This window comes from Drosophila serrata, unplaced genomic scaffold (genome assembly GCF_035046125.1).
Source record: "Drosophila serrata isolate PLE 108 unplaced genomic scaffold, ASM3504612v1 contig_228, whole genome shotgun sequence".
Taxonomy (NCBI): domain Eukaryota; kingdom Metazoa; phylum Arthropoda; class Insecta; order Diptera; family Drosophilidae; genus Drosophila; species Drosophila serrata.
Window position 1 is genome coordinate 1,715,103 of NW_028257126.1, and position 22,659 is coordinate 1,737,761.

A 22,659-nucleotide genomic window follows, 5' to 3' on the forward strand; every position below is an offset into this window, starting at 1 on the left:
GGACAAAGCGCAACACAAAAATAAACTCAATCGTAATAGGGAGACGGGGATTAAGTAAAAAATAAGGAGACTCTAGACGTAGTCAGCTGGTTTGCCATCTTTATTTATTTAATAATAGTGTGTAGCTATGTCTGTTGTGTATTATTGTTGTTGCATGCTCTCTGCTTGTGTGTTTATATAGTTCTTTAGTTTAATAATTTATTTATTCTCTTTCGTGGCCCTGCGTATTTGTTTATATTTGTAATACATTTAAATACAATCCACTGCTTTTATAGGTTTCGTTCTCGTCGCGGTGTGGCTAGGTAATCAAATTTGATATACAAGTCCTAGAAAAAATCATCTTCGTAGTGCTGTTGTATTTGGAGTTTTGTATTCGAATGGAATCTAGCGCTGGGAGCGAACTGCGAATTCTATTCGCACTCTCTCCCCGGAGTTGTGCTAAGCGAATGCTTTGATTTTTGTAAGCTCGTTAGCTGCGTTTACAAGTGTGTCTTTATTCGGGTGAGTCAGTGTATTGGCCAAAAATCGTTGTAATCGAAAGTGAGTTCAAGGCGTTATCAACACCAATGCATCTAAATGAGCAAACATGTTTTTCCTACTATTTTAGCATTAGCAAGATAAATACTAAAGAGAAAAGATTACCAACGTTTTCCGCTACAATTTCCGACCGACCCTAGGGCACTCTCTGCTCAAACGATTTTCAGCCTTGTCTTGAAGCAATGAAGCCCACCTTTGTGTGGTGTGTGTTTCTTTGTTTTATATATGCCATCGAAATCTTTAGCCTGGAAGCCTGGTTCAACATCTTTTATGGTACATACATACATAAATATTATTTCAAATACATACATACATATACATATATAGGTATATATATATAAAAATAACAAATAATAGTAGTAATAAAATCGTAATGTGTAATTCCCAATATAATAAAAACAATACGCGCCGGCCGACCTGCCCCTGAATACTAAGCTGATACTCTTCTAATTGCTTGTCGTGCCCGACTGCTCCAAATCCGCATCTGGATCCGGGTGCTGCTCCTGAGACACATACATTACGGCAGTTGTCTGCTTGTCCGCGTCCGAGGAAATTGACCAGTTGCGTTCTAGCTGCTGCAGGGCCGCCATGGTCGCAGTAGTGGTTACACCAGCACCTGAGCTCTCCGCCCCGGCACCGTCGCTCATGACACCCGCTTTAAGCGTTTCCTCTAGCAGCACCTGGATCTTGTCTTGGTCGTCCAGGTGTACGAAGCCCAGGCGCACCAGTTCGCTGGTGAGATCCGCCGCCGTATCGTTCTCGTTCACCTGGCATGTCAGCTGCCGGTTCATCTTGTCATCCATGCGCAGCAGTATTGTCATAATTATGTCATTGCTGTCCTCCTTGATCTTCACGCTGCACATCATGTTAACAATGCGTCGCGATTCTGTGTCCACTGGCTCTGGTGTGGCGGATTTTACCGAGTCAGCCCGCTCCGGAGAGGCGGCCCGCGACCGAAAATTGGGCGGCTTCTTGCCGCTGTACGTTATTAGCGGATAAACCCCGTATTTTACGTCCTCGACAAACTTTTCCAACTTGTCAGCACCGGAAACGTCGGCAAGGCGATACTGCCGCTCCTGTCCGCCAGCCATCCGCAGCTGAGCCATTATCACGTCCGGCTGGTAGTAGCGTTGCATTAGTCCGTCGAAGGCGGTTTCCGAGAACATGGTGCGGTTGGCGGGCGAAAAGACCAGACAATGGGCGGTCAGCAGTTTGAGAGAGTGTACCTGGGGTGGCAAAAAGCATTGAAGTTAGTCATGCCGTAGAAAAATCCTAATAATTTTAGTGAATATACGAAAAAAAACTCGAATAATAAATACATATTTGTGTAGAAATCTACATAGATTTATACCTAATTTTAATTGATTTCGAATCGATCAAAAAGATTTGTTGATCTACGCACCTCAAAGAGCAGTGGATGAAAGAGCAGGTCGTTGGCGCTGGGCCGATCCTGCGGCTGCTGGCTTAAACACTTTCGAATTAGATCGCGCTGCAGGTCGCTTTCCAGGCTAAAAATTGTGCGCTGAATGGTCTCCTCGTTTATGGCAGTTGACTCGCTGTTGCTGGGCTGGATCTCCAGGGCGGCCATCTCCAGGGCGCACATCCCGAAGGCGTAGATATCGAGGGCGGCTGTCAGCTGATCGGCGGCGCCGTACTCCGGTGCCTGGAAGTAGTGAGCTCCGCGTTCGCGTTCCTGCTCCCGCTCGCGTTCACGCTCCCGTTCTCGGCCCCGCCGAACACTGTAGTGGACCGCGTCCGGTACCACTGAGCCGATCTTGACCAGACCGTTGTGCTGGATGAAGATGCTATCACAGGTTAGGTTGCCATGGATGATGGGCGGCGAGCAGGAATGCAAATAGCTGAGTGCGGAGACGATCTGGGTGCACCAGCGGCGCCACGACTCCAGCGGCAGGCGCTTGGCATTGCGCTTGGTGCGCTTGAGGAACTGTTTCAGCGAACCGGACGACATGTACTCCGTGATGAAGACGACCCGTGGTCGTTCCACCTGCTGCGTATCCGTCCAGTAGCGGTGGAACTTGACGATGTTTTGGTGGTCGAGCTGCAGCAGGTTATCGAACACCTGCCGCATCTTCTCCTCCTGTGACTTCAGCTCCTGTAGGCTGGCATATTGCACCTCGTTCCACACGACCTCCACGCCCTCCTCGGTGTCCATGGCCAGATGAACACAGTCGATTCCGGGCACATCGCGTTGGTCTACCTCCTCGCGGCGCTTCAACCAGCGTCCGCAAGGCGACTCCTCCAGGATCTCGCTCTCGTCCTCCGAGTCATCGCCGGATTCCCGGGGTGACGAGTCCAAATTAGCGCCGACTCCGACGCCCTCGCCAACGCCAACAGCGACCGTAACGCCACTGGCCGCATCAGCTGTTGAGGCACCGACTATGTGCGGCGGTGCCTGCTGCTGCTGCTGTGTCGATGCTGGCGTGGCTGGACAGGATGCATTCGTTGGGGCTGCCACAGGGGCAACCGGGGTGTGCTGCTGGATGGACTCATCCGCTACCGCGCTACAGCTGCTGCCGGCATTCGCTTGGCTATTTGACATTAGGGTGCGGTCACCGACGCGGCTGCGGCTGCTGCTGTGCTATGCTGTTCCAGGAGGCCTTGTCTACGGCCGCGGCTTGGGTTTCCAGTGTTTATTTGTTGTGTGCCTGTCGCTTAGATTTGCGTTTCCTGGTATTCTCTGCGGGGTCCGGGCAACGAGCAACATCCGCTGCTGCTGCTGCTGGCGCTACTCCTCTGCCGCTGCCTCTGCCCACTCACTGGTGCACACATACACACGGCGCCCTCACACACACGCAAACACACCCTATCCGCTGCGCCCCCTCTCGCTCAATAACACTGAGCTGTGGCTGCTGCGTTTTTTTTAGATGTTTTCTTGGCTCTTCGACTTAGTAGGCGAACTAATCCTCGACTGCGTCGCGCACGGGAAACGGTTAGCTGCACTTTTCTGCTTGTGACGCGGCTTAAATAGTTTAATAAGCGTTTTTCACGCTTTTAAAAAAACACCCAAGAAATGTGAGCAAATCGATGCATCGAGCCTATCGATACTCACCCCCACTATCGGTCTCGACCAGTGATGGATAATAATTAAAATTTAGCTATAAAAATGCAAGGCAACAGCAATGTTTCGAGCTAATAAATCTGATTATGCCTTAAAATTAGTAAGCAACCTATATTTATTTTTATTTTATTTCTCATTAGGGATTTATATTTTTATTACTTGAAATAAAATATTTTATTTAAAAATTAGCTAGACTATTCGTGAAATTGAAAACGTGTCAGAACTGTCTAGTTTTTATCGATAGTTCACCATTCGATTGCCGGCGCCGCTTGAAAATTTCTCAACATTTCTTCTTATCCTTTATCATCCTAGCTTTTCAATATGGATAGCATAATTGGACGCAGTCAGTTCGTTTCGGAGACGGCCAATCTCTTTACAGATGAAAAAACTGCCACTGCGAGGGCGAAGGCGAGTAGCATTTTCGGGTCAAAGCCACCAAGTACTGGATTTCACTGATTGTTCTACACCATTCCCATCCAGGTTATTGAGTGGTGCAACGAACTGTCTGCTGCGTCGGCCACCGCCAAATGTGAGCTGCTGGCCAAAATTCAGGAGACAGTCCTCGGTTCCTGCTCAGAGCTGGCCGAGGAATTCCTGGAGCCTGTGCTTTCGCTGGCCCACGACCAGAACATGGAGGTGCGCAAGCAGGTGGTCGCGTTCGTAGAGCAAGTGTGGTAACTATCAGCTGGTGGAAGGGACGTAGGAGCGGCACCCACAATTTTTAATTATCTCACTTTCTAATTGTAGCAGAGTGAAGGTGGAACTGCTGCCGCATGTAATTAATATAGTGTCCATGCTATTGAGGGACAACTCAGCCCAGGTTATCAAGCGGGTGATTCAGGCCTGTGGCAGCATTTACAAGAATGGCTTGCAGTACTTGTGCAACCTCGTGGAACCAGGCGACAGCGCAGAGCAGGCTTGGAACATACTGAGCCTTATTAAGGCGCAGGTCTTGGACATGATTGACAACGAGAATGACGGCATTCGCACCAACGCCATTAAGTTTCTTGAGGGCGTCATTGTGCTGCAGAGCTTTGCCGATGAGGATAGTCTGAAGCGCGAGGGCGACTTCTCTCTGGCAGATGTACCCGATCACTGCAAGCTTTTCCGCCGTCAGAAGCTGCAGGAGGAGGGAAACAATATATTTGATATAATGTTGCAGTTCCACGGCACTACGCATATCTCGTCTGTTAATCTGATCGCCTGCACAAGTAGCCTGTGCACGGTGGCCAAAATGCGGCCTGTTTTTATGGGAGCCGTTGTGGAGGCCTTTAAGCAACTGAACACCAATCTGCCGCCCACTCTCACCGACTCCCAAGTGAGTTCCGTTCGCAAGAGTCTTAAAATGCAGCTGCAGACGCTTCTGAAGAATCGAGGCGCGTTCGAGTTTTCGGGCACTATTCGCGGTATGCTGGTGGACCTCGGTTCGACGTCGAATGAGATACAGAAGTTAATGCCAAAGATGGACAAGCAGGAAACGGCACGGCGCCAGAAACGCATTCTTGAGAATGCCGCCCAGAGTCTGGCAAAAAAAGCGCGTTTGGCCAGTGAACAACGGGAGATGGAACTGGACACCGAGGAGTTGGAGCGACAGAAACAGAAGTCAACTCGAGTCAACGAGAAGTTCCTGGCCGAGCATCTGCGCCTTCCTGAGACCGTTGTGGACCTGGTTGTGGAGTTCCTGCCACACCTGCCAGCTGAAGTGCCCCAAATTTTCCTGGACGAGTACTTGCCGATCCGCCAAATGTCTCTGCAGCAGCAGGTGAGCAACATTTCTAGAATCTTTGGCGAACAGTTGACGGAGAAGCGTCTCGGCCCAGGTGCCGCCACCTTCAGTCGGGAGCCGCCAATGAGAATCAAGCAAGTGCAAACAGTGCAGCCTAATAATGATAGTCCTTCCATGGAAGTTGACGATGAATCCACCCGCAATATGAGCGAAGAGGAACTGTTGCGCAAGGAGGAGGCAACAAAGAAACTGCGCGAGACAATGGAGCGAGCCAAGGGCGAGCAGACTGTGATTGAAAAGATGAAGGAACGCGCAAAGACGCTGAAGTTGCAGGAGATCACAAAACCTCTGCCACGTAATCTGAAGGAGAAGTTCCTCACAGATGCCGTTCGTCGTATCCTTAACTCAGAGCGTCAGTGTATTAAAGGAGGTGTGTCGTCTAGGCGGCGCAAGCTGGTTACTGTGATAGCTGCTACTTTTCCGGATAATGTCCGCTACGGCATCATGGAGTTCATCTTGGAAGACGTGAAGCAACGCATCGACTTAGCCTTTTCGTGGTTGTTTGAGGAGTATTCCCTACTGCAGGGATTCACCAGGCACACCTACGTGAAAACCGAGAATCGTCCGGATCACGCCTATAATGAGTTGCTCAACCAGCTCATTTTTGGCATTGGCGAACGCTGTGAACACAAGGATAAAATTATACTGCTGCGGCGCGTTTACCTAGAAGCGCCAATTCTTCCTGAGAACTCAATAGGGCATCTGGTGCAGCTATGCCTGGTGAATGAGTTCTCTCAGCATGGACTGGAGCTCATCAAGGATCTGGCTGTGCTTAGGCCTCCGCGGAAAAATCGTTTTGTGCGAGCGTTGCTCAATTTCTCTGTGCATGAGCGCGCAGATCTGCGGGATCGTGCCCTAGCACACCTAGTTAGCCTATATCATATCCACAAAATCCTCCCCGCACGGATAGATGATTTTGCTTTGGAGTGGCTTAAGTTCGTAGTGCTGGAGGCACCACCGGCTATAGTTTTTACCCAGGAATTTGGGCGACCCACAGCGGAGTCCGCTTGGCGCGAGGATACCGCCAAAGTGTGCCTTGGTCTGGCCCTCACCTTGTTGCCCTATAAGCCGGAAGGTAAGATTTGAGGTCTTTTACTTTGTTACAATTACCAATTTTCTATCCATTTCTTACGACACAGTTTATGTAGAGCAGATTAGCCAGGTTTTTGTGGCCACCTCCGCTGAGCTAAAGCGTACGATTCTTCGTAGCTTAGACAATCCGATCAAGAAGTTAGGCGTGGAGGACCCAACTTTGTTGCAACTAATCGAGGATTGTCCCAAGGGCATGGAAACCTTCGTGATACGCATAATTTATATACTGACAGAGCGTGTACCGGTGCCCAACCTGGATCTGGTGCGGCGAGTGCGAGACCTCTATCAGCACAAGGTCAAGGATGTGCGTGTGATGATACCCGTTCTAAGTGGACTGTCTCGCGCGGAGCTCATTGCAGTGCTCCCAAAGCTTATCAAACTAAATCCGGCAGTCGTAAAGGAAGTTTTCAACCGGCTACTCGGGATCGGAGCCGAGTTCGCTAACCAGACGATGGCCCTGTCGCCAACGGATCTCCTAGTGGCTCTGCATACCATAGACCCTAATGTCTGCGACTTAAAGGCCGTCGTAAAGGCCACCTCCCTGTGCCTGGCCGAACGCGAGCTGTACACCCAAGAGGTGCTGATGGCTGTGCTACAACAGTTGGTGGAGGTAGTTCCGCTTCCTACTCTAATGATGCGTACCACGATTCAGAGCCTGACGTTATATCCGCGCCTCGCCAATTTCGTGATGAACTTGCTGCAGCGGCTGATAATGAAGCAGGTCTGGCGGCAGAAGGTAATCTGGGAAGGCTTCCTAAAGACCGTGCAGCGAATGAAGCCGCAGTCCCTGCCGATACTCCTGCACCTTCCACCCGCACAGCTGGTAGACGCCCTTCAGCAGTGCCCTGACTTGAGACCAGCTCTGTCCGAGTACGCGGATAGTATGCAGGATGAGCCGATGAACGGCAGTGGCATTACCCAGCAGGTGCTGGACATCATATCCGGCAAATCGGTTGATGTATTTGTTACGGTAACTATCAAGGTTCGACAAAGTTTTTGAATCGATCTAATTAATGTTGACACTTTCTTTCAGGACGAAAGTGGCGGCTACATCAGCGCTGAGCACATTAAAAAAGAAGTTCAGGATCCATCAGAAATTGGCGTTATTTCCACAGTTTCTGTTTTGACATCTTTAGTGCCCCAACCAGTTCCACCACCCAGCAGCGATATAAATCAACCATTGCCGCCTGGCGAGGATTAGCCGCAAACGCAGCTAAATTGATTTGTATAGCCTTGGACTTCTACAGTTCAATGAATAAGATTAATGCACAATTTAAATGATTAATTCTGAATCTACCATAGAAAGGGAACGTGTCGTGCATTATCTTTACTCCGCGTGCTTGCAATGTGAATACAAAGCGAAGGAAGCCGACCCTTGTACAATTTATCGCTTTGCCACACAGTGCAGCATCCGTTATAAACTTCCTTGTTGGTCGGAAATAGTCGTAGACAGCAAGTTTGTTCTTCAGTGGCATCGGTCGGCATGTCCAATGTGTTTGCCACGTTTTTCATTACCTTGCAGGGTATTATTAATTTGCAATGCAGTGAATGACTTAATTCCGACCGTATAAAGTAAATATGTATATTCTTGATCATCAACAGCCGAGTCGATCTAGCCATGTCCGTCTGTCCGTTTCTACGCAAACTAGTCTCTCAGTTTTGAAGCTATCTGAATGAAACCTTGTAGTTAGTATCCTGTACACTCTCACTCGTATTTATGTCGGATCGGGCTGCCATAGCTGCGGAATGTTCGGAAAATTTTTACAAAAAAAAGTAATAAAATTTTTAGTTTTTATCAGATTTTCATAATATTTAAGATAGCCATTTTAATTATTCTACAATATTGTGTACAATTTTACTACTATATTATATAGCTGACATAGGAACGATCGAGAAATTAATACAATTAAATTTTTAAAGTTTTTAACAGATTTTCAAAATTGAGATATAGCCATTCTATATTATTCTACAATTTTGTGTAAAATTTTATGAAAATCGGACGACTATATCATATGTGTAGCTGCCATACAAACGATCGTTAGATAGAGGAAAAATGAAAAACTGTGTATGTAAAACTGTAAATAGAATATGTGTAGGTAAATTAAATGAAAACAGGCATTACTTCATTGTTTTTTAACATAAGTATTTTTAGCTTATATTGTATTAGTTCCTAGCGATCGATGTTTTATCTGCAAGGGTATATAAACTTCGGCGTCCCGAAGTTAGCTTCCTTTCTTGTTATATTTAATGTTTTCGTGTATATGGATAGATTATTCATGACTTCGGGTTGCCGATGTTAGCTTTCTTTCTTGTTCTTAATCCTCTTCGATGTCATGATATTCCCACAATCTTACTTGACATCTTTGTCCATTACGAGGGAAAAAATATCGCTGGTTCCATAAAGAATTTACTCAAAAAGCATAAAAGGGTTTGATTTAATTGTGTTAAGTCGATATCATGCCATTTCCTTCTACACCCACAAATATGTTTTCATTTTAAAAGAGATTCCCGAAAATTTATTTATTACTACGGCCTTTTATTATCGTTCAGGCTAGCATGTAACTAAAATAATGTATACATATGTATGCCAAGAATTTATGTCTTAAGGTTATACATCATTAGCAATTCCATAAGCACCCAGGATTTCTGGTTGGCATCTACAGCACTACTTCAGCGTCCATCTTCTCGCCAGCCAGCACGGCTAGTATGTTTCTAGCCGTTATGCGAGACATTTCCTTCCGTGTCTCAATATCAGCACTGCCGATATGCGGCAGAATAACCACATTTTCCAGCTTAAGAAGTGGATCATCCAATGGCAATGGCTCAGGGGTGGTCACGTCCAGACCAGCTGCTTGGATTGTATTGGTCTTTAGAGCGTCGTATAAGGCGGTCTGATCCACAACCCCGCCACGCGCTGTGTTGATAAATATGCAGTTGGACTTCATCTTTTGGAAAGCCGCGGCATTAAAGATCTCCTTGGTCTGTGGAGTGAGGGCGCAACAGGCAACGATAAAGTCGGAGTTGCGCAGCATCTCTTCAAAGTCCACGTGCCGGGCATTGACTGCCGCCGCCTCCTGCGGGCGTGGCGAACGGGTCGTGTAGGTTATCTCCGCCGGCTTGAAGGGTAAAATGCGTGCAGCTATCTCTTGCCCGATGCGTCCGAATCCAAGAAGCCCAACCCGGGACCCCTTCAGACCCTGGCCGCACATCCACATGGGGGCCCACGACTTCCAGCCGCCGTTGAACACCTGCTTGTTGGCCTCAAACAGGCGCCGATTAGTGGCCAGTAGGAGGGCAACAGTCAGTTCTGCAGTTGCATCTGTTAGCACGTCCGGTGTATATCCAACTCGAATGCCACGTTTCTTGCACTCCTCCACGTCAATGTGCTCATAGCCCACCGATATGGTGGACACGCATTTTAGCTGGGAGCCGGCAGCATCCAGCACCTCTTTGTCGATCTTGTCGGTCAGGGCGCAGTAGAGGGCGTCTTTCCCTGCTATCTGACGGATCAGCTCGGCCCGGGGCACAGGCAGGGGCTCGCTCCAGGTGCTTACCTGGCAGCTGTTAGGTGTTATGGATATTAATTTTAGTAAACTGATTAGCCGGTGCTAGCAGAGGCAACATAAACAAACCTCTTACGCAGCAACTCGAGTCCGCTGGCATCCACATCCGGACGGGTAACATACACACTTGGTTGGGAGCTCATCGTTCTAGTTTTTTGTCCTAGCTGCAAGATGTTTCTGACTGTATTGAGCGGCAACCTCGGTGGCATTGGTTTAAATTTTAGCGAAGAGGTAAACAATGTAACAGGTTTTTATTAGTGTGACCAAGTTAAAGTAACAAACTGTTCAGAGCGGAGAATGAAATGTCATATTTTGTTTATCATTTTTATACCCTTGCAGGGTATTATAATTTCAGTCAGAAGTTTGCAACGCAGTGAAGGAGGCACCTCCGACTATATAAATAATCAGGATCAACAGCCGAGTCGATCTAGCCATGTCCGTCTGTCCGTCTGTCCGTTTCTACGCAAACTAGTCTCTCAGTTTTGAAGCTATCTGAAAGAAACTTTCTAGTTAGCCTTCTATATACTCTCACTCGTATATATGTCGGAACGGGCCGGATCGGACGACTATATCATATAGCTGCCATAGGAATGATCGCAAAATTTTTACAAAAAATTTTTTAACTTTTTCAGTTTTCAATAGAATTGGATCAAATTTGAGATATAGCCATTCTACTATACTCTACAATTTTGCATAAAATTTTATGAAAATCGGACTACTATATCATATAGCTCCCATAGGAACGATCGAGAAATTAATACAATTAAATTTATAACTTTTTTAGTTTTCAGCTGATTTTCATCAAATTTGAGGTATAGCCATTTTGTATTAGTCTTAAATTTTGTGTCAAATTTCATGAAAATCGGACGACTATGTTATATAGGTGCCATACAAACGATTGTTTGATGTAGAGGAAAAATGCAAATCTGCGAATGTAAAACTGTATATATAATATGTATAGGTGAATGAAATGAAAGCAGGTATTACTTCATTTTTTTTTTAACACAAATAAATATAATTTATATTGTTGAGATTCCAAGTCATAGAAGTTCTATCTGCAAGGGTATATAAACTTCGGCGTGCCGAAGTTAGCTTCCTTTCTTGTTTATTATTAAAAGTTATTTTACTTCTTATTAAACAAAAGAAAAATTATTGAAAACATTATTACTAAACACTCACTGTATGTTACGCGTGTATTAGTCAATTTTAAAGGAAGGGACCTGACATAAATATGTAAAAACATATGTTTTAAACAAATTGAATAAAATTGGTCTCGAATAAATAATATTATAAGAAATTACGATCTTTCCGTGTGTCGTGTCTAATATACTCTCCCAATATAGGGTATCCGCTGTTGCATTGGCAATCTGGTCACACTTGCCATCGAAAGAAGTTATTTTTTTTATTTCTTAAAACTAAAAACACAAATTGAGGAACAGGAAACTATTTAACTCTTTTTCTGATATTTTCGATGTATGGTCAATTTCGCCTCGTCAAACTGACCACACAAGCATTCGCTTCTATTTCGCAAAGCATCCGTCGAGGCAGCCGCATGGCGCCGAGTCCAATCCGAACGCGGGATGTCTCTCCGGAGGCGATCGCCCAGCTGGGAAAAGCTCCAAGGATGCGCCAGAATCCAGCGTTCCGAATGGTAGACACACCCGAGTTCAGGAGCATATTCACGCCCGAACTGGAGGCGCTGGTGGATCTGTTTAAGAAGTACAACTATGAACTGCGGATCGCTGGCGGCGCTGTTCGTGACATTCTGATGAGTATTCCGCCAAAGGACATTGACTTTGCCACGACTGCGACTCCGGACCAGATGAAGGCTATGTTCGAAAAGGAGGAGGTACGGATGATCAACGCTAACGGCGAAAAGCACGGAACCATTACGCCCCGGATCCATGACAAGGAGAACTTTGAGGTGACAACGCTGCGCATTGATGTCCGCACTGATGGTCGGCACGCGGATGTTGTGTACACCACCGACTGGCAACTGGACGCAAACCGTCGCGATCTGACCATCAACTCCATGTTCCTCGGCTTCGATGGAACCGTGTACGACTACTTCTTTGGGTACGATGATCTGCAGGAGCGTCGTGTGATATTCGTTGGCGAGGCAGACATTCGCATAAAGGAAGATTACTTGCGTATTTTGCGTTACTTTCGTTTTTACGGCCGCATAGCCAAGGATGCGAAGAACCACGATGAGGCCACACTGGCAGCTATAAAAGAGAATGCCGAAGGTCTGGCCAGGATTAGCGGCGAGCGCATTTGGATGGAGCTTAAAAAGATAGTTGTGGGAAATTTTGGATCCGAGTTACTTCTGGAGATGCATCGTTGCAAGCTCTTCGAGCACATTGGTTTGCCTGCAAATCCCAATTTGGAGGAGTTCAACCGTCTGTGCGGCGTCCTGGAGCAGTTTGAGAAGCCGCACTATCCTATTTTGTACATATCTGGACTGCTACACTCTGTAGAGGATGCCATGGAGTTGCACAAGCGTTTGAAGCTCTCTGCCTATGAACGGGATCTGGCCCGTTTTATTTTCCAGCAGCGGGAAAAGGTAAAGTCAAACACAATGATTAATTAGAATTGGACATTCAAATTATTCTCAAACTAAACCACCAGGTCGATACGGAATACACAGCCCTACGTGACTACCAGAAGCTGTGCCTCCAACAGTACGTCAATCGTGATTACGTCGAACAGCTGTTGAAGTATTCTAATAAAGTGGACCTCTATAATCAGCTCAAGGCCTGGGTTAAGCCGGACTTTCCCATTAGGGGCAATGTTTTGAATGGCCATGGGCTTAAGGGTATACGACTTGGATTCGTTTTAAACGAACTAAAGACACTTTGGGCAGACAGCGACTTCAAACTTACCGCAGAAGAGTTGCTAAGGCAGCTGCCAGACATCTTGGAGAAGGTTCCAAGCTCGCCCAATAAAAATAAACGTTCGACTTGACAATAAGTATACCCAATCTCACCTTTCTTTATTTTTATATTTATTAAAGTACTTTTATTTGACCGACAAATCACAGCTAAATTCCGTCTCTCTTATTTCACGGCATCTTCACGTTTTTGTGAAGATCTGAATGGGACGCTTGAATCCGGCCTCGCAGTGGTCGGGAGTGCCCATGAGCTCCATGTTGGCAAAGCCCACTTCTGTGCTCAGAAGATATTCGGTGAATTGTTCAGGGCAGAATTGTATGGAATTGTAGTTCGCCCTAATTTGTTCCTGGAAGCAAGGAATTTAATTAAATTATTACGTTAATTGGAAATGATTTATTAAACTGGAAGAGTGTTACCGAATGTCCTACGGAAACCTTGCAAGACGTACTGATCTGAGGTTTTTTTTAATCTCATTCTTCTATTTGAAGACCAAAAACCCTAATTAGGTCCAGTGATTTTTACTGATAAGATTCAACACTCACCGAAAGTTTCTTGCGCCTCTTGTAGCCATCAATGGATTGCGGCTCTAGGATCAGCTTGCCGCCAGGGCGCAGCTGATGATACATGCGGCGGAAGGCCTGCTTTAGGCCGGCATCACAGAAGTTTAGGTGTATCCATTTGGTGACAGACAGGCAGAGTATCACATCGAACTGCGGTCGCTCGATCTCCAACAGTACATCGTCCTCCAGCACATAGTTGCCCTGGACGAAACGTATGTTGTGTGGGAATCCGTGGCCAGCTCCAGTATCGGTCTGACCCTTTAGCTGGTTAATGGTGGTCTGCGCATCCTTGACCAGACTGCGATCTATATCCAGGCCCACGAGGCTTTTCACTCCGAATTTCCTGGCTATCTGGATTGACAGATGGCCGGAGTTGCAGCCGATGTCCAGAAGCTGTTTTTGGCGGAACATCTCCGGCTGCGAGCCCAGTATGTCCAGGCGAATGTCATGAAACTCCTTATCCAGAATTCGCTTGCCATAGTAGTTCTTATAGTTGCCGTACACGAAGTTAAGATCCTTGTTGTGCTTGGGTTTCCCATTAAGTTGCAGACTTTTCTTTGGGCTCTGAGGAGGTGGGCGCGGCGCTATGTCCACATGGTCGTTGTCCGTCTTCAGTCTCTTTGTTTCCTTATCCTCAAAGGTAGTATTGGCTCGTTTTTCAGCGCATGTTGTCGATTTTTTTTCTATCAACGTGTTGTTGTTCATTACATCCATCGTGAAATCTAAACAAAAGACAATTAAATAATGTGTTTACACAATCTCGAGTGTCGCCTTAAGCTCAACGTGAGTGTTGATCTGTACTTGGCTTCATTGAGTTTTATATAAAACTATAAAAACAAACCTAAATCGCGGGATGTTTTTCGTAGTTGTTGTTGTTGTTGAAAACATGTCAACATTAATATATCGATAATTTGCCCGAAAACGATATATTTATATCGCAATCGCTATCGAAATATCGATAATACAACGGAATCATCGTCGACAAAGCAGTTCAGATATATTATAATCGGTAATGCAGATCCTAATTCCAGTAAGCAGTTCGATGTCAACAGTGTTGTAATTTTGAACCATTTTACAACACTGTTTGTATTTGAAACTTTGGCGGGATTTATCAAGGACAAAGTTGCGGGAAAATGTAAATAAAAAAATAAGAAATCTTGCAAAACAAATTAATGATAATAATAATTGGCTGCTTTCCCATATTTAAATGTATAAAAGTTCCCTTAGAATAGATGTTTATTATTATTATTTTTTTGTATTCAAATATTTTAATTTTAGACCATGTTTTATTTTTATTTCCGATCTCTGGTCATTCATCACAGACATTTCGCTTTTATTTCGTGATTTACATAACAAAGCGCTCTTAATGAAAGCATAATATCTGTTTTTGCGAAATGAAATTCTCGCTTTGTTTGCAATCGCTCGTCCTGGCGGCTGCAGGATGCAGGATTCCTGACCATTCGCGCGTGCCGCATATTGACCCCTGTCCGCCGAAGGGCGGTAAGGGTGGAAACAAAAGTTTTATATTTTTTTAGGTGCAGACCAGCGGTCAGCTGAAGTGCGTGAAAGGGTTGAAGCTGCATTATTGACGCGTGGCAAATTTGGGTTTATCTTTCCGTGTTGCCTTCTGTTTCGGCTGGTATTTATAGTTTCATATTATAGTTTAGTAATCAAAAGATCCCTTGGTAATTTATTGTCTTCACAATTATGAATTTTGCCTTTTTATTTTCCCAAAATGCTCTCAAGATGCCATAGCCCAAAGTGCTCATTAAGCGGCAGGAGATAAATTCAACCAAAATAAATTGTAAAATTTCTTGTAAAAAAGGGCTGGCATCCCATAAGACTTTTCCCAGGGAAAACTGGCTTGAATTGAAGGAAGTAAAATTAAAATAAAATATCCGTTTGGACAAAAGGGTTGGTGGCTGGCTGCTGGAACCAGTTTTAGCTACTTTCCCAACAAAAGGATGTAGCATCTATTAAAACTTCAAATGACTTGTTGTTTTCGCCCCTCAGCAGGGTCCACGTACCTTGATGGATGGAGGGACGGATGGGTCACCGTGCAGCATCCCGGGGCATAGGAAATCCAAAACCAGTTTGCTCCGAAAGCTGCACAGAGTCCAACATTTAATCCCGCTGCACATGCGCCGAAGGGATTTGTTCGGTCAAATCCTCGACCAATTTGAATGCCCAAACGAGCGTCGTAACCCCGAAGGGCGGCTCAGCTAACAAGCCCACCAGATCCAGAGCAGTTGACAACGTAGCGCTGTCCACGGGTCGGTCCTCGGTCCTCGGTCCAGCATATTACCTGTAATTCGATTCGTTCGGGGGTAGCAAAGGGTTTCTGCCTCGCCAGGCGCTATTGTAACTTTATAATTTCGGGTCAGCGTGCTGGTCTACTCCCAATTTCCACAAAGCCCCTGTTGGTCCTGGCCCTGCTCCAGTGCAGCATACAAATGTAGCATCAAATTATTTTGAAAGATCCTGGGCTTTGTTATCCTCGCAAAACGGTCATTTGCATGTTCAGTGGATGAGTGAAAAGTCTGTTCATATTTGGTCCATTTTCCCTTTTTCTTTTTGCTTTTATGAATATAATTTTGATGCTGTGGCAAATATGTGCTTGCTGGTGAGATGTGGTTCATAATTCATTGTTTTAGCAATTCAAAATTTACCTGCTTTATATTGGATTATATAAACAACACAATAACTTGCATTAAATTGTTTGCTAAGATTTGAAAATACTTAGTTGCATTCTTTTAAGCATTTTATAAATCTGAGTTTTAGGTGGTTTTTGAAGAACTGTCAATGGAAAATGTAGGATTTTAATATACATATATAGGTATATTTAACATATTTTTCTGTAAATCTCGCTTTAATCGATTGGTTTTTAGCAGAGGAATGATACTTTCTGCACAATTTTCGCTTACATTCTTGATCCCGGCCCATCTATACTTTTCGTCTGACCCATGGAAAATGGAATGATTGAATGGTTCACCTTTGGGCACCCCTTCCCTTCATTAATCTGCATGACTATTGGCAGTCGATGGCTATAAATTCAGCTTAATGCGGCAATGACCCAAAAACCAGGACCTCTCCTTGGCAAGGAGTCTTCACGGGTGAACGCATTTAGCAGTTCAAGCTGGCATAACAGAGACTGAGACTCAGCCAAGACGAACTCTGAACCCACCCCTCCGCTGGGTCAATAAAAAATCGCTTCAGTTTGAGGCAAAAATCATTAGATTCGTCACAAAAAAAGGAGCGTTAGAAAAGGGGGAAAAGGCTGGAAAAGGAAAAGCGGCAAGGAGAGCAAGGGTTGCTCCAGACAGACCTCAAGCAGACCTTTGGACCGTCTTTGTTTGCATTTCACCTCTGCGCGTAATTTACTGTGAACCCGGCGAGGATTAGGGTCAGGATGAGGACGGAGACGAGGAAGTCTGATGACTATCTCCGCCTTTGGGGTTGCTGCCGCTGCAGCTTTGCCGGCAGTGACATCATAAGACGTGACACATTTGAACCCAAGGACCAAAGACCTCTTGCCGGAGATTCTGCACCCTTTGATACCTGGGCCTCGGTTATTTGATCGCTCGTAAATTTCCTTTTTCGCTGCGATCCGTTCCTTTTCCTAATCTCAATCGCAATCCTTCGCCGATTTTTTGCACTGTGGGAATTTTTTGCGGAAGGAAGCGCGATCATGATCGATGGGTGTATAGGGTTTCAATCGGGTTAAAGGGGCGTCGATCGATCGAATCCTGGTCTGGGTTATCAAAAATTTTGCAACTTTTCTTTGTTAAAGAGCGAAATTGAAAATCACAAACTGTGAGTAATAATAAAGCAAGTAATACAATTCCAAGGATTCAAAATACTGCACTTAATTTAACTCATACGGGAAATATTAGTGAACATTTTGTTGCTTTAAATCTCAAGATATTCACAGCAGAAATACAGATACAAAATGTAAACAAAATATTCTAGGAAGCTTATTACGCTTGTAACGTATTTAAGAAACGAAACTTTTTGAACCAAAAATTCAACTAATAATTTAAAATGTTTATTATTTTGGGAAATTGTCCATCCCCTGCAATTATTGAATTCCAAATACCCAAAGCTTAACCGCTTAATTATAGAGTAAGCTGTTGCTTTCCGCATTTTCACACAATTTTCCAGGCGGCGTTTTTCCGGTGAAAACCAGTTTGTCCGAATCGCTTTGCGGCCAGCCCCTTGACCACAGGCCATTTCCACATTTACATTTTGGTGGATTTTCATTGTGTGTTTCAGTTGACACTCATTGGACGCGTGTCCGGCAGAAGTTAACCCCTCGGCGACCGCTTGACCACCGGCATGCCGGACAGGATTCCAGTTTGTTTTGGTTGTCCTTGTCAGCACATCCTTTTTGGAACACGTGCCTGTGATTAAGAAGTCGCCTTCGGTCACTCGGCAAGTTGATTTGCGATTCGGGATCTTGACGAGGGAAGGCCCGGCGAATTCTGGGCTGGAGTTTTATGTACATGGAGTACATAAAATATATAAAAGTACAGGGGAACGCACAGTAGGGCATCACCGGCTGGGCTGCTGGACTTTCACCAACGGCTCACAACTCACACATCAACCCTTTATTCGCTTTATTTTCGTTGAAAACTCTGCGATTTGAAGTCCTTATAAATGCTACATTTTGGCAAAAGGCCTGTCATTGTCACGGACATCAAGGAAAGGGGTAGCTTGCCACAAAGGATACAGGCGGCGATGCTGTGCCCTGTGCTCGTTCAGATGAGAGCAAAATAAAAAATAAAATTTCGCTGACCTTCCCGCAGAATTTTCAAAAAGTGTTCAGGGGGAGGGAAGGGAAGAGAGAGAGACCGGGGAGTAATCGCAAGAGTCACAGTTCGGCTCTCTTAAATTTGTTTTGCAAAAAGTAATAAAACGGCTCTGATACTTAAGTCAAAAGTTTTGGCATTTTCAAGGACATCAACGCATCGTTATTATGTGTTTCTTATTCCTCAACTTTTAACGATCAATCATGAATCGAACCATTGTGTACTATAAAATAACGACGCTTTAGTCGAGAAATTAATGATCTTTTGAACAGATATAAAGGAAGCTAGGTAGGCGACAAGAAGTCAAAAAACAAAAAATGTGCCTTTAAACAATTTTATTTTTAAATTTTACTCTTTTTCTACATTAAGTATTTCATCAATATATACTATCTTTTCTTATAAAAACAAAATAATACAATGATCACCATTATTTTAACTTATTTACCATAAGAAACAAATCGGTTTAGATATCCTGTAGATCATATTTTTGTTTGAAACACTAGATTTCAGAGTCTTTAAGAACTACACTATCCAAGTTTTATTACAAGAAGACCAAGTTTGTCATGAAATATTTCGAAATTCTAAGAAATACGTTCCTAATACGTATCTTGTAGTTTTTAATAAAATTATGTAGAATGTTTTCGGACAAATATATAAAAGAGTTCTTAAATGAGATTATTTTTAACATGCTTACATACAAAATTGGTTAAATTTATCAAGATTAAAAGAATTTTTTCATTTTTAAAATTAATTTCGAAATAATCGATTTTATTTTTATAAAAAAAGTCATATAAAAAGGCATGTTTTGTTTTGATGCCGATCTCTTAAACAAAAGCATTTTGCTTCGACTTTTGCTTCTTTATATCACACAGAAAATCCAAAGAGTTAATATAAAATGCAAAAGGACATATGCGATTACCAATATTCGTACAGTTTTGATTTAAAATGACAAGTGCGACCGGTACTAAAAATGAATTTAAAAAAAATTGCTTAATATTTTGAAGTCAAACAAAAAACATAGCATAACATAACATAATTATAATTTTTTATCACGCTTCGCTGAAATCAGAGCTTAAACTGGATTCTTGCAAATGGAACTTCTGTTTTTTTTTTTCGCGTGCGAATGCAGTACATTTTAGTGAATATCTTGAAAACAAACAAGGGCCCAACCAAGAACTATAAGTTTCAAATTTTGTAAAATTAAGATGAAGTCTTGGCACATGTTTTTTTTTAGTTTGAATGCGTACGAATGTCGCATTCGACACCGGAGAATTACCCATATACAAGTACACTATATAATTACAATTGAATGATAAACTCTGGTACCTTCAATCTATCTGGTTTGTATTTGTCTCAGAGGTCAAGTCTCAGAGCTCAACTACCAACTATGAAGTTCCGGAATTAAACTTTTTCTATAGTTTAGTTTTTTCATTATGTCATAGGAAAAGGAATGGGTACCTAACCTATGGGAATTAGAATACATTTAAAATCAAAACTCTATTCTAAAAGATTTAATATTCAATGGAATTGTATGATCTTCATGCATTCTTAATTATTTTTTTTTATAATTTTTTACATTCCTCGTTGATAATCATGCATTCTTCAATCTGAAATTAAATAAAAGAAAATCATTTCTCACACTGATTGCGATCTGCTTCGCTGGGCGAAATGAAAATAAAAAACAAACGCATAATTTTATTCAGGGAGTGCACGTTGCAAACTGCACAAATGGCAAATGCATAAATTTTCCGGAATTCATTCCGGCGGCTTGCGAATTTCGGTCCGGCAGCAGCAAATGTAACCCAAATGATGCGCATCTGAGTTTTTGAGATGATTTGCATAATTTTGGCATTTTCAATTAAGCGGGTGTCCCGGAAAAGCGACAAGCGAGGAGGGATGGGATGGGATGGGATGGTTTTTTGACTTGTGCCAATGTTATGCAAATTTGCCCGGCTGCACACCACCGAATCCAACGGGTTAGGAGATTGCCCAGAACGAGCCCTTGATTTCACTTTGATGTCTTGTGTTTGGCATTAACCGTGCTAAATGTTAATTCTCCTCAAGTGCCAATAGTCTCGTCTTGAGGCGGGGTTTATCCGTCCGGCAGGAGCCGCAGAGTGTACTTTGTTTGGGCAACTCAATTGAATTAAATTAGATATTCATGAGCGGCACATTTACAGACAATAAACATGTGATGCGCAAAGTCGATTGGTAAGTGCAAATATATGGTTAAGTAAAGAGGTGAACTTGGTGCAATTAAATTCCCGAAAGGAAATCGAAAATAACTTTTAGTTACATATTTTCGCTATAATTACTTATTGCTAAAGGGATGGTAATAAATGCTTTAATTTGTATTTTATGACTAGGTTTTTAAATTATTATTATTATATTTGACCTTTTTGACCTTAAAAAAATATACATATTTAAATATATGTATATATAATAAATACATTCAATGAGTTCAAGAAAACCAATTTTATCATCGGTATTTTGATTTGCCAAATTATTGATATTTTCCAAGTATGTACATATATGTATATATACATGTATGTATATATTCATATATACATATATACATAGTCGAGTGTGCCCCTCTGTGAAATACCCGGTACCCAAAGCTTTGAACAATTTTAGAAACGAGGCTATCTTTCTGAGGTAGGCTCTATTTCAATAATGGTTGCACAATTCCCAAGATTAAATGTTTTTAGAAACTGTTTTCAGAAATTTAATATAGTTTTATACATAATTGTTATTAAAAAAAAAACCAAGAAATCCTCCTATAAATATACATACGTATTAAATGTGGTAGCTTTAGATTCTGTATCATATTATTACAGATTTTTGGTGTAATAAAAGAGAGAAGGCAATAAATTTTATAAATCGTAAAACTTTTTTTTTCAATTTTATCTTTATTATTTATAATTTATTCCAGAAATGAAAAGTCCTATATTTCAGTCCCCTATTAATATCATATGTTGCACTTATAAATAACAAGACCGGAAGCTGACTAAGGCACGCCGATTAAATCTTTACTAAGTAATACAAAATAAATTATATATATTTCTGTTACAGTCACCTATACTTATTATATTTACAGTTGTACAGTAACAGTTTTACATTCACATTTTCCCCTATATTTAATATATATATAATATAATCTCCCGATTTTCATAAAACTAAAACTGAAATTCTAGAATAATACAAAATTGCTGTAATTAATTAATTAATTAATTGTATTAATTTTTTTATCATTCCTATATCAGCTATATAATTTAGTAATCCGATTTGCATATTATTAAAACCAAAAATGTAGAATAAATTAAAATGACTAAATCTCAAATTTGATGAAAATCTGTTGAAAACTTGAAAAGTTATCATTTCTTATCTCAAAAATGGCCCGATTGTTAACTTGACAATAATATTTATACTGTAACAAATGTAAATGTCTAATAAATATAACCATATGAAATAAATTTTAATGCAGAAATAAAATAAATAGTGATATCTATAAAAAAGTTTTCCTTAGGTTTATTTTTTTTGCTTAAAAGTATCTGCATATCTTACAATGTATTTACAAACAATCAATTTCCGCAATCTTGGGCCACGGTTTTCCCAAGCCCAAGATCTGGGTCATCTTGTAATGCAAAATTTTATTTTCGCGATCCCTCAACCCTTTTACTCTCTTCGATTTCCCCTTTCAAATCAATTTATTAATTTCCCATGCTTCGTGTTTATGCAATTTGCAGTATCGAATGTCAGCTGACTCATAATAAAGAATTGAGCCATGAATTCCTGATGCAGTTCAGAAAAAATTAAGAAAGGAAAGGATTCAGGATGCAGGTTTCCCTTTTTCGCAAGAGTTTCGAGTGCGCGAATCCTTTTGCCCAGACAGGCAGAAAACCGTAAAACACTTTTGCCGTTTCCTTTTAGTTTCCATTGGAAGAATACGAGGCAACTAACCCTTTTGGCAAGGCGATAGGGTCGGAAGCCGCGAGGGAACTTTCACATAAATCTGCAGCAGCTGACATCATTAGGCTGGCATTTGTCATGCGATTTTCGCCCAAAGGATTGCCGTAGAAAGTATCCTTTTTTGGGTAATTTTCTTAGGCGGAAATTCGAAACTTTCGCAAGAATCCCTCGACGATGATCGATGGATTGCGACTAACTCGACTAGCTGATCATCAATCAGTGCTGGGAATTGAGGAACTGCGCTGCAAGGGGACATTTGCGATGAAATAATTCCCGAAATAGCTAACAATTTGACTACACTTATCCTCCCTTATCCGCTGGCAAATGACCAGCGCAACTTGACCCCTGGCCAGCCAACTGTCAACATATCCTGC

General features: G+C 42.8%; 5 protein-coding genes across 8 annotated transcripts; 2 read left to right on the top strand and 3 right to left on the bottom strand.

Annotated features, from left to right (window-relative positions):
- Positions 1–79: 79 nt before the first annotated feature.
- Positions 80–3,653, bottom strand: Madm (MLF1-adaptor molecule). The gene is made up of 2 exons (XM_020957058.2): positions 1,940–3,653; positions 80–1,763 (listed from the first exon to the last, which is right to left on the bottom strand). The coding sequence occupies exons 1-2, from the start codon at positions 3,095–3,097 to the stop codon at positions 984–986; spliced, it is 1,938 nt and encodes a 645-aa protein (XP_020812717.2). The 5' UTR covers positions 3,098–3,653; the 3' UTR covers positions 80–983.
- A 185-nt stretch (positions 3,654–3,838) lies between these two features.
- On the top strand, positions 3,839–8,920 carry Sym (symplekin scaffold protein). The gene is made up of 5 exons (XM_020957047.2): positions 3,839–4,024; positions 4,097–4,290; positions 4,364–6,477; positions 6,542–7,464; positions 7,528–8,920. The coding sequence occupies exons 1-5, from the start codon at positions 3,938–3,940 to the stop codon at positions 7,693–7,695; spliced, it is 3,486 nt and encodes a 1,161-aa protein (XP_020812706.2). The 5' UTR covers positions 3,839–3,937; the 3' UTR covers positions 7,696–8,920.
- Positions 8,921–9,009: 89 nt separating this feature from the next.
- On the bottom strand, positions 9,010–10,359 carry LOC110187813 (glyoxylate reductase/hydroxypyruvate reductase). The gene is made up of 2 exons (XM_020957291.2): positions 10,127–10,359; positions 9,010–10,055 (listed from the first exon to the last, which is right to left on the bottom strand). The coding sequence occupies exons 1-2, from the start codon at positions 10,264–10,266 to the stop codon at positions 9,152–9,154; spliced, it is 1,044 nt and encodes a 347-aa protein (XP_020812950.2). The 5' UTR covers positions 10,267–10,359; the 3' UTR covers positions 9,010–9,151.
- Positions 10,360–11,393: 1,034 nt separating this feature from the next.
- On the top strand, positions 11,394–13,091 carry LOC110187687 (CCA tRNA nucleotidyltransferase 1, mitochondrial). The gene is made up of 2 exons (XM_020957119.2): positions 11,394–12,620; positions 12,686–13,091. The coding sequence occupies exons 1-2, from the start codon at positions 11,529–11,531 to the stop codon at positions 13,019–13,021; spliced, it is 1,428 nt and encodes a 475-aa protein (XP_020812778.1). The 5' UTR covers positions 11,394–11,528; the 3' UTR covers positions 13,022–13,091.
- On the bottom strand, positions 13,018–15,676 carry LOC110187688 (U6 snRNA methylphosphate capping enzyme Amus). Of its 4 annotated transcripts, none has more exons than XM_020957122.2 (4): positions 14,350–14,461; positions 13,491–14,230; positions 13,365–13,426; positions 13,018–13,283 (listed from the first exon to the last, which is right to left on the bottom strand). In XM_020957122.2, the coding sequence occupies exons 1-3, from the start codon at positions 14,402–14,404 to the stop codon at positions 13,373–13,375; spliced, it is 849 nt and encodes a 282-aa protein (XP_020812781.2). In that variant the 5' UTR covers positions 14,405–14,461; the 3' UTR covers positions 13,018–13,283; positions 13,365–13,372. The 4 variants fall into 4 exon arrangements, with proteins under 4 accessions (XP_020812781.2, XP_086686214.1, XP_020812780.2 ...); XM_086830088.1 differs by having other exon boundaries at positions 13,018–13,294; XM_020957121.2 differs by lacking the exons at positions 13,365–13,426; positions 14,350–14,461 and adding an exon at positions 15,536–15,676 and having other exon boundaries at positions 13,018–13,294.
- Between the last annotated feature and the right edge of the window lie 6,983 nt (positions 15,677–22,659).